Source organism: Pezoporus wallicus, unplaced genomic scaffold (assembly GCF_028554395.1).
Source record: "Pezoporus wallicus isolate ANWC-B61680 ecotype Strahan unplaced genomic scaffold, APGP_CSIRO_Pwel_v1 contig_1181, whole genome shotgun sequence".
NCBI classification, from domain to species: domain Eukaryota; kingdom Metazoa; phylum Chordata; class Aves; order Psittaciformes; family Psittacidae; genus Pezoporus; species Pezoporus wallicus.
Genome location: NW_026641428.1, coordinates 4,418,308 through 4,432,610, shown reverse-complemented (window position 1 = coordinate 4,432,610; position 14,303 = coordinate 4,418,308). Strand labels below are relative to the sequence as shown.

At 38.4% G+C, this 14,303-nt stretch overlaps 1 protein-coding gene across 2 annotated transcripts in view; it reads right to left on the bottom strand.

The window, feature by feature from the left end:
• MYO3B (myosin IIIB) overlaps positions 1-14,303 on the bottom strand; it is a 206,582-nt gene that overhangs the window by 142,113 nt on the left and 50,166 nt on the right. For both annotated transcript variants that reach the window (XM_057423759.1, XM_057423760.1), the window contains one exon: positions 13,527-13,672. In XM_057423759.1, the coding sequence (XP_057279742.1) occupies positions 13,527-13,672 (146 nt within the window). The remainder of the gene's footprint in view (positions 1-13,526; positions 13,673-14,303) is intronic.

Sequence of the window (14,303 nt, the reverse complement as noted above, 5' to 3'; positions counted from 1 at the left end):
CTACCACAGAACTGACTTACAGACCCATTCACCACGACTTCATCATTATTTACTGCTTTCTTCCTCCTCTCTTTCCCTTCTCCATTCCCTGCCTCCTATTTCTTCAAACAACACTGTTGTAACTTTTATGAACGTAGCACCACACAGTCATTTAATCTGACTATGTTTCAGTTTGTTCATATGTAAAACAAGATGTCTCTGCACAGAATGCAGTATTTGCTGTCTTGTCTGGGAGTTTTTCTCAGCTTCACAACTGTGGTGAAAACTTGAACCTCCTAGAGGAACTCTTGAGAGAAGATGCAACACAACTGTAATCTAAACGGCTTTTCATTATCATAAAATAAACCTACCGAAATCATTATTAACTCCCTGAATACTGTAGTTAAAAAGATTTATAACCAATGTCTATTTTAATAAATATTGCTTTAAAATTTTTATGAGTTCTACCTTATAATTACACCTGTGATATGAAAGAAATATAAGACACTAATTGTTAATAGTAAATGTGTAGACATGTGTAGTACTTTATTACTGTACTAGTAATGAGTAATGATTAAATATACTGCAAAGAATTTTAACATTAATCAAACTGATAACTGTAACAAGCAAATCAATACTTTTCAAAGCACAGATTTTCTTCACCAAATATATTTGCAAATAGTGTGATTACTTATTACTGCACATTTCTGGAAATTACTTCAGAGGGCAAAGCACACAGGCACTTGGTGACTTTTTATTAGAAAAATAAAATAACCAATGCACTCTCATTACAATTCTAAGGGTAATTACAATCTTGCTAGAATGGGACTAGTATCTAAAATGTCTGTCTTTCTTCTGCTTCTATCAGTCATTGAATTAATTCCTTTGCAAATATGAACATTCTATTTCTGAGAAAGGCATCTGTTTTTCAATTTACATCCATGAATTTACATTTATTTATAAGGAGGAAGTTCTTTACTGTGAGGGTGGTGAGGCACTGGAATGGGTCGCCCAAGGATGTTGTGAATGCTCCACCCCTGGCGGTGTTCAAGGCCAGGCTGGACAGAGCCTTGGGTGACATGGTTTAGTGTGAAGTGTCCCTGCCCATGGCAGGGGAGTTGGAACTGGATGATCTTAAGGTCCTTTCCAACCCTAACTATTCTATGGTTCTATGAAAGTCTCTAGTACTATGAAATGTATGAGGTGACTTACCTCTCTGCAGTACCAAACTACATGAAGAGATTATCTTTTCCCTTCATTATAAGTAACGTGGGCTACTGAATTCCTACATTAAACATAGGCTATAAAGTGTGTTTTGGAAACCCGCAGGGCTAACCGCTTGAAGTGCAGTTCAACTTCTTCAAGACTGCATTCCAAATGAGCAGAATTTTATTTATTTTCCTTCAAACATGACATTCTAACTTACATGTAAGACACAAGACTGGCAAGTTGCCTGCACATCACTTGCCCTGCACAATAATAAAAAAAGAAAATAGGGTATGTTTGATAAAGTAGACATCACAGGTAAAATATGCAAGCTTTAGGAATGCAAACATATACATTCATTTTGAAGTTCTCAACTGATGTGGCTTAAACTGAGATAGAGTTCCAGACATAAACAAAAAAAGCAACTATGCAGCTCCCCCTTTTACCTCCATGCATGATGGATAAGCATTATCACTATTTCATAGCAAGTCATACATAAGCGAGAGACTGTGTATCCTGAACATCCTTCCCTGTCAGCATTATGGCTCCAATCCCATATAACTTTACCATCAAAGAGCAATTAGGAAGGGGTCTACAGGTTTTTCCACTGTGCAAAAAGGCTTTAATTTGAACATTACCTTCCCCAAGACCCACCACAATAAAAAAAACCTCTCTGGATTAAAAATGTAGATGGATATCATGCTAGGCCATTCTTGACCAGCACAATCACAAGGTGAGGTAGGCTGACTAAGGATCCTTCACAGCCAGGAAGTCTAAGAGAATCACTCATCCAATGTACTCCTCAGGCAGCACTGACTGGAAGTCTCTTGTGAGCCTAGACTTTCATGCAAAGCTCTTCTTAAGGAAGTTAGATGTGGGAACGTCACGTATTCTCAACTATGGGTGAGTCGCACCCCCAAAACCAACACAGTGCAATTTGCAGCCTCTGTGTGCAGTTGCAATACATGGTATCTGGGGCCAGCAAAAGGAATTCAATGAGGAATTCAATTTTCCTTATTTCAAGTGTTCAGAGAATTTAACACAGTAACTAAGGCTTCATTTGCCTGCAGCTGCTTCAGAAAGAGAAAGGAAAAATTAAAGAGAAAAAAAAATCCTCAACAAAACAAAAGCACGAGTTTAAATTTAAGTTCTGAAGGACCATTTTAAAAAGGAAGCAGAATGCAATTTTAACAGACCCTAAATAGTCTGCTTCATGAACACTTAATACTGAACCAAGACATTCTTAAAATTTCAAGCAGGAAAACCTGCTCTGGTTACCTTGGTGATAAACTAAAGACAGAAATTGCACATAATTGTTGCTGATGTCACTGCTCCCAATTGTTTCCAAGGTTACAGAGTACCTCAAATAATTGTGATGTTTCATTTCTGGACTGTATTGGAAGCCCATTTTCTGTTCTCAGTAAATTGTTTCGTGCTGCAGGTAATCTATCTAAGCCTTATCTAATAAGGCATCAGCAGCTTCTCAGCAACCTCTGTAATGATGTAGATCTATATATTGAAAATATAGTTACCTAGTTCTCTACAGAGCAATCTGACTCCTAGATTATCTCAATTATTTTTATCCTAAGAATCTATTTCCATAAAAAAAAAGTATATTAATAAATATAAAAATATCTGAACACTAGATGTCTTACTGCAAAGCAATATTAGATGTGAATAATCTACCTGGAAGGAAGCTGTTCTCTTGGCTGAATGGTGGAAAATCGGCTGTTAACTATTCATAACTGACTGATTTTCCCATCATCTTTAAATCATTTTAAATGTAGAGCACAAGTGTTTTGCTGCACTAAAAAAAAAATCAGCCATGCTACATCTTCTCCATTGCAATCTCAAGTTTACCAAGTACCATAGCATGAATCTCCTTAAAAATCAGTAAGCACTGTATGTAAGGATCACCTTGCTACTGTCACAGTATCACTACCTCAGGACAACTACAGATAATGCTGCTAACTACTGCAGTTCTGTCAAGAAAAAGGAAGCAGTTTTGAAAACACACTAAAACCAAGATGTTTTAATCTACAACTATATGAATAGGAATATGAATATCAATATCAGATTGTAGACTTTGTAGCTCAGCTCTATCCCCCAAATCTAACTAAGCCGCATTTCAAATCCTCACTTCTGAAAGACACAACAGTTAAATGTCCATCTAGCACCTCTCCTCCTGCTGGATGTGCCTTTCATCACTTGACTGCTCTCAGACTGCAGGGCTTGACCTTGTCAGCATGAAATTTTCCACTAGAGCAAAACAAAATGGCACTTACTGTTTCTTAGCAGTCTGTTATTATTTATGCAATGGATTTTGAAAAGTAACAATTTACTTTAGAAACTGGTTGACTAGAACAGTTTATGTGCATTTAATGAATGAAATGAACTGCATATAGAGTCACTAAAAATGCCTGAAAGACATCTCAGCTTCTACCTAGAGTGCAGAGAGGGTTAGAGCGCAGCACAGAGAATAAAACAGAATATCAGAGGTGATTCTATTTTTGTTTGCTCAGAAAATGGCTGAGAGCTGAGCATGCTTATTTTCATGATTATTCGAGATCCTCAATGAATTTATTTCAGCTGCATTTCTTTGTAGCTCTTACGTATGTAATTCCCATGAATGTTCTAGCAACAAATATACTGGCAGGAATGTTTGTTTGAACAGTCTGTTTTAAATAGGCACTGAAGAATATACATATAAAACAATACCCTTCTGTTTGTAATTGCATGTATTCACGAGACATTCAGTTGGAGGAGAGACTCTTAACAAATCAAAACCAGCAGCGTACTATGCAGGCAAAGTCTTCCCTTACAGATAACGCTTAAACAGACTATTCAACAACAAGCCACAGAGCATGAATTACTTGCTGAAATTAGGCTATGAATACATCTGAACAAAGAACACATCCGAAAATCAAATTCTACCTGTTCACAGCTCACAAAATTGCACCAAGAGGATTTAACTTTAAAGCTGGTTCTCTACTGTGTTATGTAGTATATAAAAATATTTGTTAGTATTTTCTCAAATATACTAAAATGTCACAAGGTAATGGGGTACAGACCCCATTTTGCTACAGTATAGGGCAAATGCATACTGCATACACTTCAATTTTCAGATATTGACAGATTTAAATGACTAGTTGTTTGTACATATTTGGTATGATCTTAGACACAAACAGCTCTCTGCTTTTTAGACAGACAGTATAATGATTACTCATTGCTCAGTTCAACCCTGGCACAAACCTATTTAAATCTGATATTCAAACCATAGGATGCATTTACCATTTACCAGTTAGAAATGAATTAATAATTAATAACTGACATACATCTTTTTAAGAGCAGAGCCCCTGCTCTGGCATGTTTTGGTACTGTTGCAAACTGTGACACAATGCAATAGTAGCAATGCCAAAATGCCAGGACATTCATTCATCACTAACAGTGTACTCCAGGGGTAAAAATGGTCCAGCCCCATTCAACATCTTCATTAATGAAGTGGATGATGTAGCAGAGTTCACCCTCAGCAAGTTTGCTCATGTTACAGCCTGTGAGAAGCAGCTGATACAGCCGAAAGTTGTGCTGCTATCTAGAGGAGGAACCTCAGCAGGCTGGAGAAATGGGCTGACAAGAACTTCATGGAGTTCAGTGAAGGGAAGTGTAAAGCCCTGCACCAGTATATGCTGTGGTCTGACCACTGGGAAAGCAGCTTTGCGTGAAAGGACCAAGGGATCCTCGTAGACACCAACCTGAACATGAGCAACCAACATGCTCTTGTGGCAAACAAGGCTAATGGTATCCTGGGCTGCATTAGAAATGGTGCTGCCTCCAGGTTGAGGAAGGTGATCTTTTCCCTCTCCTCAGCCCTGGTGAGGCCACACCTGGCATGTCACGTCCAGTTCTGGGCAGGACAGATACCAGAAGATACAAAGCTGCTGGAGACAGTCCAAGAAGGATCACTAAGATTGGTTAAGGGACTGAAGCATCTCTCACAGGAGGAAAGGCTGAGACAGGTGGGACTGTTTAAAACATGAAATACAAAGCTCAGAACAGATATTATCAATATGTATAAATACATGAAGGGAGAGTGTAAAGAAGACTGAGCCAGTCTCTTTTCAGTGGTGCCCAGTGACAGGGCAAGAGGTGATGGGCACACAGTGAAACATGGGTGGTTCAGCCTGAACATCAGGAAACACTTTTTCACCACTGTGAGAGTGACTGAGCACAGGCACAGGTTGAGACAGAATCATAGAACAGGTCGAGACAGAATCACAGAACCAACCAGCAGGAGGGTTGGACAAGATGACATCCAGAGGTCCTTTCCAACCTTAGCTGTTCTGTGATTCTGTGGAAGATATAGCCAAGTACACACACTTACTGACATTTTTTAAAACACATCAGTAGTTCACCTTCTGCTAAATTGGTGATCCTGAACTCTGGAAAAATCAAACACAGAATGGAGATTAAAAGAATTTCAACAGAAATGAAACACAGGAGTGCTTCTCAGAAACCCCACTAGCTACCTAACAACGTATTTAGGGATCTAAATAATTTAGAAAATCTAATCATACTGGACTGGTTCAAGATTCTATCAGCAGTCTGTAACTTGCTGAAGAACTACCAGTGGTCTCTCTAATCCTCAATCACAGGTCTGTATTATTTTCCACCTACAGGTAGACTCTATCCTTTAATTTATTTACTACTCATATACCAACCAAGAAGGATCCGGAAGACCTTGTATTTCTGCTTATTAGGAATTTCCACAGTACTCTTAGATACAACATGTCACCTTACATTCCTAGTGGTTTATATTTCCTATAAAAATACAATCACAAAGTAATGAAAGTTCAATTTATCAGGCACAAAAATAATGTCTAAAAGTCAAATTATTCCTTAGACAAGTATACATAGCTTTCACGGATATCATGATGCTCCACTTATAACCATAGGCAGAATCTGGTCTTTCCATGTAGTTTAGTCACTCTGCTGTAACTGTAATTCACATTCCTATTAAGAAATAAACAAACAATACTGCACTCCAAAACTTGCAGACTTCTTGTCAAATTATTATATAAAAACTATATTAATCAAGTTCCTTTAATTACTTTAAACACTTCATTTTAAATAACAGTTCTATTAATTCTTCAGGCTTTTGATTCACAAAAGCAATGAACTCTTAAGCTTTAGTGTCTTACAACACATACTTGCATTTCTTTACTGCTCCAATCAACAGCAGTAAAAGTACATGCTACATGGTGTATCAGTACCACGTCAGCACCAATGCAGATGGCAAAATCACAAAAGAGTTGGTAAAGCCAGCTGCAATATGAAAGCCTCCATTAGAAAATGTTAATATTAATTGTTACCTCCAAAAATAATGTCTCCACAACAGCTCTTACCTGTTCAGATGAATGAAACTACCTGTAGTACGCCAGCTAGCTCCATACAATAAAGCAAGGTGAAGGTGCAAATTTTTTGGCTTCTCTACCTCGTATGCCTGACCCACAGTCACAATATCTATTGAAGTGAAACAGGTCTGTCTCTCTCTTGACATGATCATATCTTAAAAATGATAGTAACTGCATACTCTTAAAGAACTTCTTCAGAAATCATTATCAACACTGAAGACATAGTGTATGTTTGCAAAGGAAACACAAAGATAATCACACTGCCTATCTGCAAACTGCCAGGAAGCTGAAGTTGGGATGAGTTAGGAGGTGAAGACACCAGGTTTGGCTCTGCTAGAGCCAGGTCAGCTCCTGAAGCAGTCAAGCATCACTAAATTCAAACTAATAAGCACTCCCAACAGCTTTAGGTCTCAACACAATACAACATAGGTGAAGAACTACATCATTAAGTGAATACTCACAAGCTCAACTCCATCCCACTCCTGGCTCTTTAACATGAATTAATGAAGCATAATAATTTTTAATGGAATTTCATTTAACTCTCTGTTTTCATGGGTTAGAAAATTAAATACACATTTCTTACCACCAATCAGTTTTAGAACAGGTGCCTTCTACTGCTTTCAAAAGATCAACACTTGACTCATACAGACATGGGAGAAGAATTTGGTTCAGTTTCTGTTAAGTGTCGGCTGTCAGTGTAACCTAGAAAATTGCTCTTAATTTACCACCTCCCTGTAAGCACAATTGTAGCATGACTGTGTCCTGAAACACAGGACCTTTGCAACATGATCCAAAATCCTCACTTTACACCAGTATATACACTCACCCTTTCCAGACTATAATGCACAATCTCCTTTTTGCCACACTACTTTTCATTCTTTTCTTTCCAAAATTTGAAATCACTGCTGCCTTAAGAGATAGTATTGACATGATATAACATTTCTCATAATATAACATCATTTGAAGAATTTATGGACTTATTTTACTTTTGAAAGCTTAGGTGTAATGGTATTTGTGAATCTTCTACTTTGAAATACTTGGCTAAAACAGACACACCTACCCAGAGGCAGCAGATGGAAAAGGTTAAAAGTATCAACTCCTGAATTACCAAGTTTGCTAGGCCACCTTCCCTTCATAATTTAGGCCCTTCTGTTGGAAATTTGAAAATATATTCTAGACAGATGACATGTTAACAGAATCATTTCATGGTTCAGTGTCTTCACAGTATGATTTATCTCTTATCTCTAGGCACTGGAGGTCCCTTTTCAGGAGATTTATGAGTCAGATCCAAGAATCCATTCTGATGAGGAAGAATGTGCGCATCATTGCAAAACAGAACATTAACAAGATAATGCAGTTCCAAGAATAAGTTGCATGCATGTGATACCACAACTGTTTCCGACACTGCACATTCATATAATAAAATGTTCATGAATGAAAGAGGGTTTTAAAATTTGCATTAGTCCATGAACACATATGCTCTTCACTTCCAAATCTACACAATACATACAGAAATAAGGTCCAGAAGGTTAGTGTCTAATGAAACATCTAGCTTAAATTTTAACTGACATTTTCTTTTTCACTCCACTCTTGCTATCAGATATTTACTGCAGACGCTACATTTTCTGTAGGACAAATGGTTAACCACTGGAAGATGCTTAAGCATCTAGCCCAGCGCTCAGGCCATATTATCAAAAGTACAAAGTTAATACATGCACACCTTAAAAAACCACTGTTTTCTAAAGTGCTTAGCATCCAGCATCTCCTGCTTTGAAACACTGATCAGGTTTTCAGGGGAGTGCAGCACTGTGGCATCACTTGGGGGACTACAGGGGCGGTTTCTGTGAGAAGCTGCTAGAAGCTTCCCCTGTGTCCTATAAAGCCAGTGCCAGCAGCTTCAAGACAGACCTGCCACTTGCCAAGGCTGAGCCCATCAGTGACAGTGGTAGTGCTTCTGGGATATAACACAATTAAGTAAGGGGGAAAAAACCTGCTGCACAACAGCAATAGCAGCCAGGGAGAGAATTGAGAATACGGGAGAGAAACAACCCAGCAGACACCAAGGTCAGTGAAGACAGAGAAGAAGGAGGCACTGGAGCAGAGGTTCCCCTGCAACCTGTAGTGCAGACCATGGTGAGGCAGACTGTCCCCTTGGACTACCATGGTGGAGCAGATATCCACCTGTAGCCCATGAAGGACCCCATGTTGGAGCGGAGGGATGCCCAAAGGAGGCTGTGACCCCATGGGAAGCCTGTGCTGGAGCAGGCTCCTGGCAGGACCTGTGGCACTGTGGAAAGAGAAACCCTTTCTGGAGCAGGTTTGCTGGCAGCACTTGTGAACCCCCCAGGGAACCTAGGCTGGAGCAGTCTGCTCCTGAAGGACTGAATCCTGTGGAAGGGACACAGGCTGGAGCAATTCATGAAGAACTGTAGTCCATGGGAAGGGCTCACGTTGGAGAAGTTCATGGAAGACTGTCTCCCATTGGAGGGACCCCATACTGCAGCAGGAGAAGAATGTGAGTCCTCCCCTGAGTAGGAAGGAGCAGCAGAAACAGCATGTGATGAACTGACCACAACCCCTATTCCCTTCCCATCCCTCAGCGCCACTGTTGAGGAGGAGACAGAGAAAATTGGGAATAAAGTTAAGCCCAGGAAAAAGAGATGGGTGGGGAGAAGATGTTTTTAAGATTTGGGTTTATTTCTCATTATCCCATTCTGATTTGATTGGTTAAAAAATTAAACTGATTTCCCCAAGCCAAGTCTGTTTCACCATGACAGTAATTGGTAAATGATCTCTCCCTGTCCTTATCTCGATCCACAAGCCTTTTGTGATATTTTCCTTCCCCTGTCCAGTTGAGGAGCAAGAGTCCACAGAGTGGATTGGTGGGCACCTGGCATCCAGCCAGAGTCAACCCACCACAATGTCAGTTCAACAGTGCACGTACGTCACCCACCCACTTCACACTGTGGGCCATTTGTCGTTACAGTTTAAAAAATGGTAAAAATGGAGGACAGGGAGCAACACATCTGCTTGCAGTCTTTCAACTAACGTCATTTATCTAACAGAAGCATTTATGAGCCTTTTACTAGAATCTTTGTAAAAAAATCCTTACTCTGAACAAGATGGGGGAAGAGAACTGCAAATAAAGGGTAAGTTATGATCTTTACCTAGAAAGGCATAGCAATCTGACAAGACAGTTGCTGTTCATGCTGCAGAGATGGAGGCAACAGAGAGAGAAAGAGATGTGATGGAGGCCTTGCTATCTACAATGTCCTGTTAAGAACTATCATCAATGAAAACACTTTTAGGAGACAGGGTTTTGATCAGAGACAAAAGTATTTGAATCTTTTCCCAGCAATGCTGAAAGGACAGAGATGTGAAAACTATAAAAAAAAATAACCCAGTTACAAAAATACAGAACTAAGAACCTCAGAGCACTAAAGGAGAAAGCAATAATCAAACATTTTAGTGCCATCAGATCTTTTCATTTTATGGAATTCTACCTGGAATTTCTTTACGAAATTCCACTCTTAATTTGACAGCTCACAGGACCATCACTGCATATTCTGTCATTTCTATATTAACACTAGCCTGCACAGAGAAGTATGACTGGGAAAATCCAAATTTCAACAGTCTCCCAATGAGATAAATACCTAGGATAAGACAGACTGTTCAGGGCAACTGGAATGTTTTATTGTGAGAGTTCTGCACAAGAAGACATCTCAAGGATCTTTGGGGTACGTAACTGCTGTGACGGTTAATACAAAATCATTCATTCAGTGGTTGATTCAAACCCTATAAAGTCGAAGTGAAGACTCACTGACTTCAATTATATGCATTTAAGACTACAGCTGTAGCTCCACAGCTCACTAAGTTGACACTCAATGCCAAGGCTAACAGCACCATTACTGACTCTCTCTAGAAAAAAGCCAATGACTAAAGTGACACAGAAACTTAACTACTTTATTCCCTACTTGAAAATGGAAGAATTTTGTAGAAACAAACATAGAAATTTCTGTGTCTAGCTTTGGCAATTTTGCCATTAATAACATTTTCAAGTACATTCATGATAACAGATTATTCAGTGCTTGAAAACTCTCACAAAGTTTTCTGCTAATGTAAAGAAATCAGCAGCACACAAAACAGACTAGTCTAGCACACAGAAGGCAGTATAAATAGAAAGATATGGATCAACCATAGCCAAGAATGCAAAGGAAGAAAGAAAGAATTCCTGATAACTCTGCCTGAGTGATGTCCAAGTGTCATTTACTGTGAATAGAAAGATCATCTCTTCTCCAACCTAACATCAAATCAGCCCCATTAACAACAGTTACCCTGTGAGAACACATAAAGAAATCAGATATATGCAGTAAATCAATAGCCCACTAGATTTGTTGCTCATTATTTGTAGTAGCTTTTTACACTTCCAGATAAAACGTAGGTGCATTACTGTAGGGTACCACAGTCACACCATAACTGTGCAACACGCTTTGGTGTCACTTCATATTTTGGCATTTAGTCCATTTAGCAATAGCTAAATGAAACCTGATTTTCCAATTTCACCTCAAACCACAAGAAACCCCAGCTGAAAGAGCAGCTGTTATCAACAAGTTACATCCTGTATGTCAGAAATTAAAGTATAGGTAAATACACAAGGCTGTATATATATATAAGGTTATACTGCTTTCTGACCAAGTTCTTGAAACTACCAGAATCCCAGAATTAGAAGTGTGTGCCTTAGCATTCAGCTTCATTGTATTCCAATATTAATATGGTTTGAATGGCAAATTACAGCTTTGAGATAATCTGAGCAACTGCTAACCTCCTGCTAGTTGCCTTTTTCAAGAGAAACTTGGGTAAGAAACTGAGAAGCAATAAGAAAACAGAGGGCAGAGAAAAGGGAAAAGAAAAGGAAAAGGAAAAAACAAGAAAAAGAAAAATAAGAAAGAAAACGAAAAAAGAAAACAAAAAAGGAAACCCCAGCAGGGTTCCTTTATTTTTTGACTGGATCTTACAATGGCATTAAGTCATATGGAGAGGGGCAACAGGGATTGACTGGACCTTTCCTCTTCTCATAAGGCAGGTAAGGGTTACCAAATGAAGCTAGGAAGTGGCACACAAAGGGGAGAGTTGTTCCAATAAAATATAGCTGCCCTACAAGCATTTTTGCTACCAGATGCTATAGTAGGTGAGAATTTGTATTGGACAAATTCAGGATATCCAAATGAAGGATACTACTACTAAACTGTCTAACTACTATAAGAAGGGAATGCATCTTTTACTTTTGCTGTGAATTGACTTCAAACAAGTACCAGTAGAGAAGCTCTGTCTCCTATAGCCCAGAACCTTATGCCATTCGGCACTCACCACTACCTACTTTATGTAATATGAGCACATACTTACCAGCAGCAGGGTTACGGCTCATAAAATGCAAAGCAGAGGCAAATCTCTCAACTTAAAAATTGCTACCATTCTATTTAACAAATGTGCCCATTACTTAATTAATCAGATAGATACTTTACCTTTGTTTTGCTAAGTCATACACAGATGTAACAGCAAATAAGGAAAGCGGTAAACTATTCATAGGAATCAAAGCCTCTACATGCCCTGTTCTGTGTATCTTCTCATTGCTTGCTGATACTTTTTGTAGGAGTTATGCCTATCTAAAACATTTTGAGCACTGATCAAATTTATAGATATCGCTTTAGTAATCTAAAGCCTCCCTTTCTGCCTTAACTGCCAAGACCTGTTTTACACTTGTGCAAAGGCAACAAGATGAACCACTGCTTCAATATGAATAATTTTGGAAAGAGTGGTGGTAGCTCATGTCTGAGCTGGGTAGAACTATGACGCAGAACCCAGCACAACTGCACCTGCATATAAATAGACTTAATCAGAAATGCAAATTGCAATCAGAAGAAATTTTGAAAGCCTATGATAACTGTGCAGATAACAAAAGGTCAAACACTTGTATTGCTGAAGCTTTAAAAATTTATCAGTTACTGGTGATTCTTTCTTCATGAGCAAAATGTGGAAAAGTCAAGTATATGCCAGTCTAATGAATAATGGACAAATTCTTTCTGTATTTGTTCTATTATTACAACTGTTCTGCTGTTAAACTCTGTTTTACACTGTCAATCTCAACTTATTCAGGAAGACTAAACAAAATGAAAATGTGGCTGCCCCATTCCTGCAGCGATCAAGGCCAGGCTGAATGGGGCTTTGTGCAACCTAGTCTAGGGGACGGTGTCCTTGCCCATAGCAGGGGCTTGGAACTAGATGAGCTTTAAGGTCCCTTCCAACCCAAACTATTCTGTGATTCTATGAAAACAAAACGAAAACAAAAATAGCATGAAATAATATGGCTAATTCACTTGACTATACATAGAGGGAATTTCTATCTCTTTTCATGTCCAGGTATGACAACTGAAATCTTCCCATTTTAACATCCTTGGGTAAATTAAAAAATAAATTATGACTACAGTTTGCTTGAACTGCCAGTCTGCTTCACAGCATCGTCAAAAATTGTGTGATTTTCTTCCACAGTAAAACAAGCCTAAGACTCTAGGGAAATAATATTTAAAAATGTTATTCAGCAGTTACAGATGTTGGCTTCTTGCTTTTTGAAACAAATGTTTTCATCGACAGTAACTAAGAAAAGTACTTCTGAAGGGAGGTATCTTGATACTTTATGACTTACATTCTAAGAATAAAATAAATACATAAGTCTTTATCATTTCAAGGTGTTCTCAGTGTAAACTATTGTAGATTTCAGGCTGAAAAAAAAGTCTTTAACGTTACAGCTTTTTAATACCTTTTCCAATTAAATATTCTTAGGATTTGAAGCACAACCGTTTACCAAGCATTTCTCCTTTGACTAGACTGCCTTCGAACAAACTAGTGAGTGAAGAGAGCCATCTAGTGCCATACCTTGGAATTTTAAAAAGGGTTTTCACCGGGTGCATGCCAAATAAGGGAGGGTCTCCATCCCCCAGTTCAATAGCTGTTATTCCCAAGGACCATACGTCACATCGAGCATCATATGAGTAGTCATACTGTTGTTCACAAGCAATGACCTATCAGAAAAAAAGCAGAGAAAACAACGCTTTAACCTAACGTACTATTCACATCATCCTAGTGTGACATTGAATGTCATTTTTGATTCATGTCTAAAATCCTATGTAGCTTTCAAATACGTATGTGTGCCTGTATATCCCAGTTAGGAAACCCCCCCATGAAAACGTAACAGTAAATTAGAACTTATCTGTGATTTCTTTTAAAAAACAAAACAACACCCTCCCTGTTTTTTTAACTACATGAAGCTCCATTGGATGCTTTAAATATCTATACAAAGAACATCACTCTACTAAATCCAGTTTTTTAAAAGCACTTCTAACAGAAGTCTATTACAATAGTAGAGAACCCTATTGATGTTGTTCTTATTAACTTCTATGACTATTCATGAGGCTAGACTGATTTGCACAGCTGGTTTTAGATCAGAATATTCCATCAGTCATTTCTGCCAATTTATTTTCTTTTTTATTATTAGTTTGTCTCTACTAAATTTGAGTAGTTTAAAAAAAAATTTAAATAACATACCCTGTAGCTAGTCTAAGAAAAATTGACATTAACAGGAGTCTCTCCTTGGACATCAGAAATGTTTAACATTACAAACATGATGCACACTTCCAGCTAACCCACAGTTTG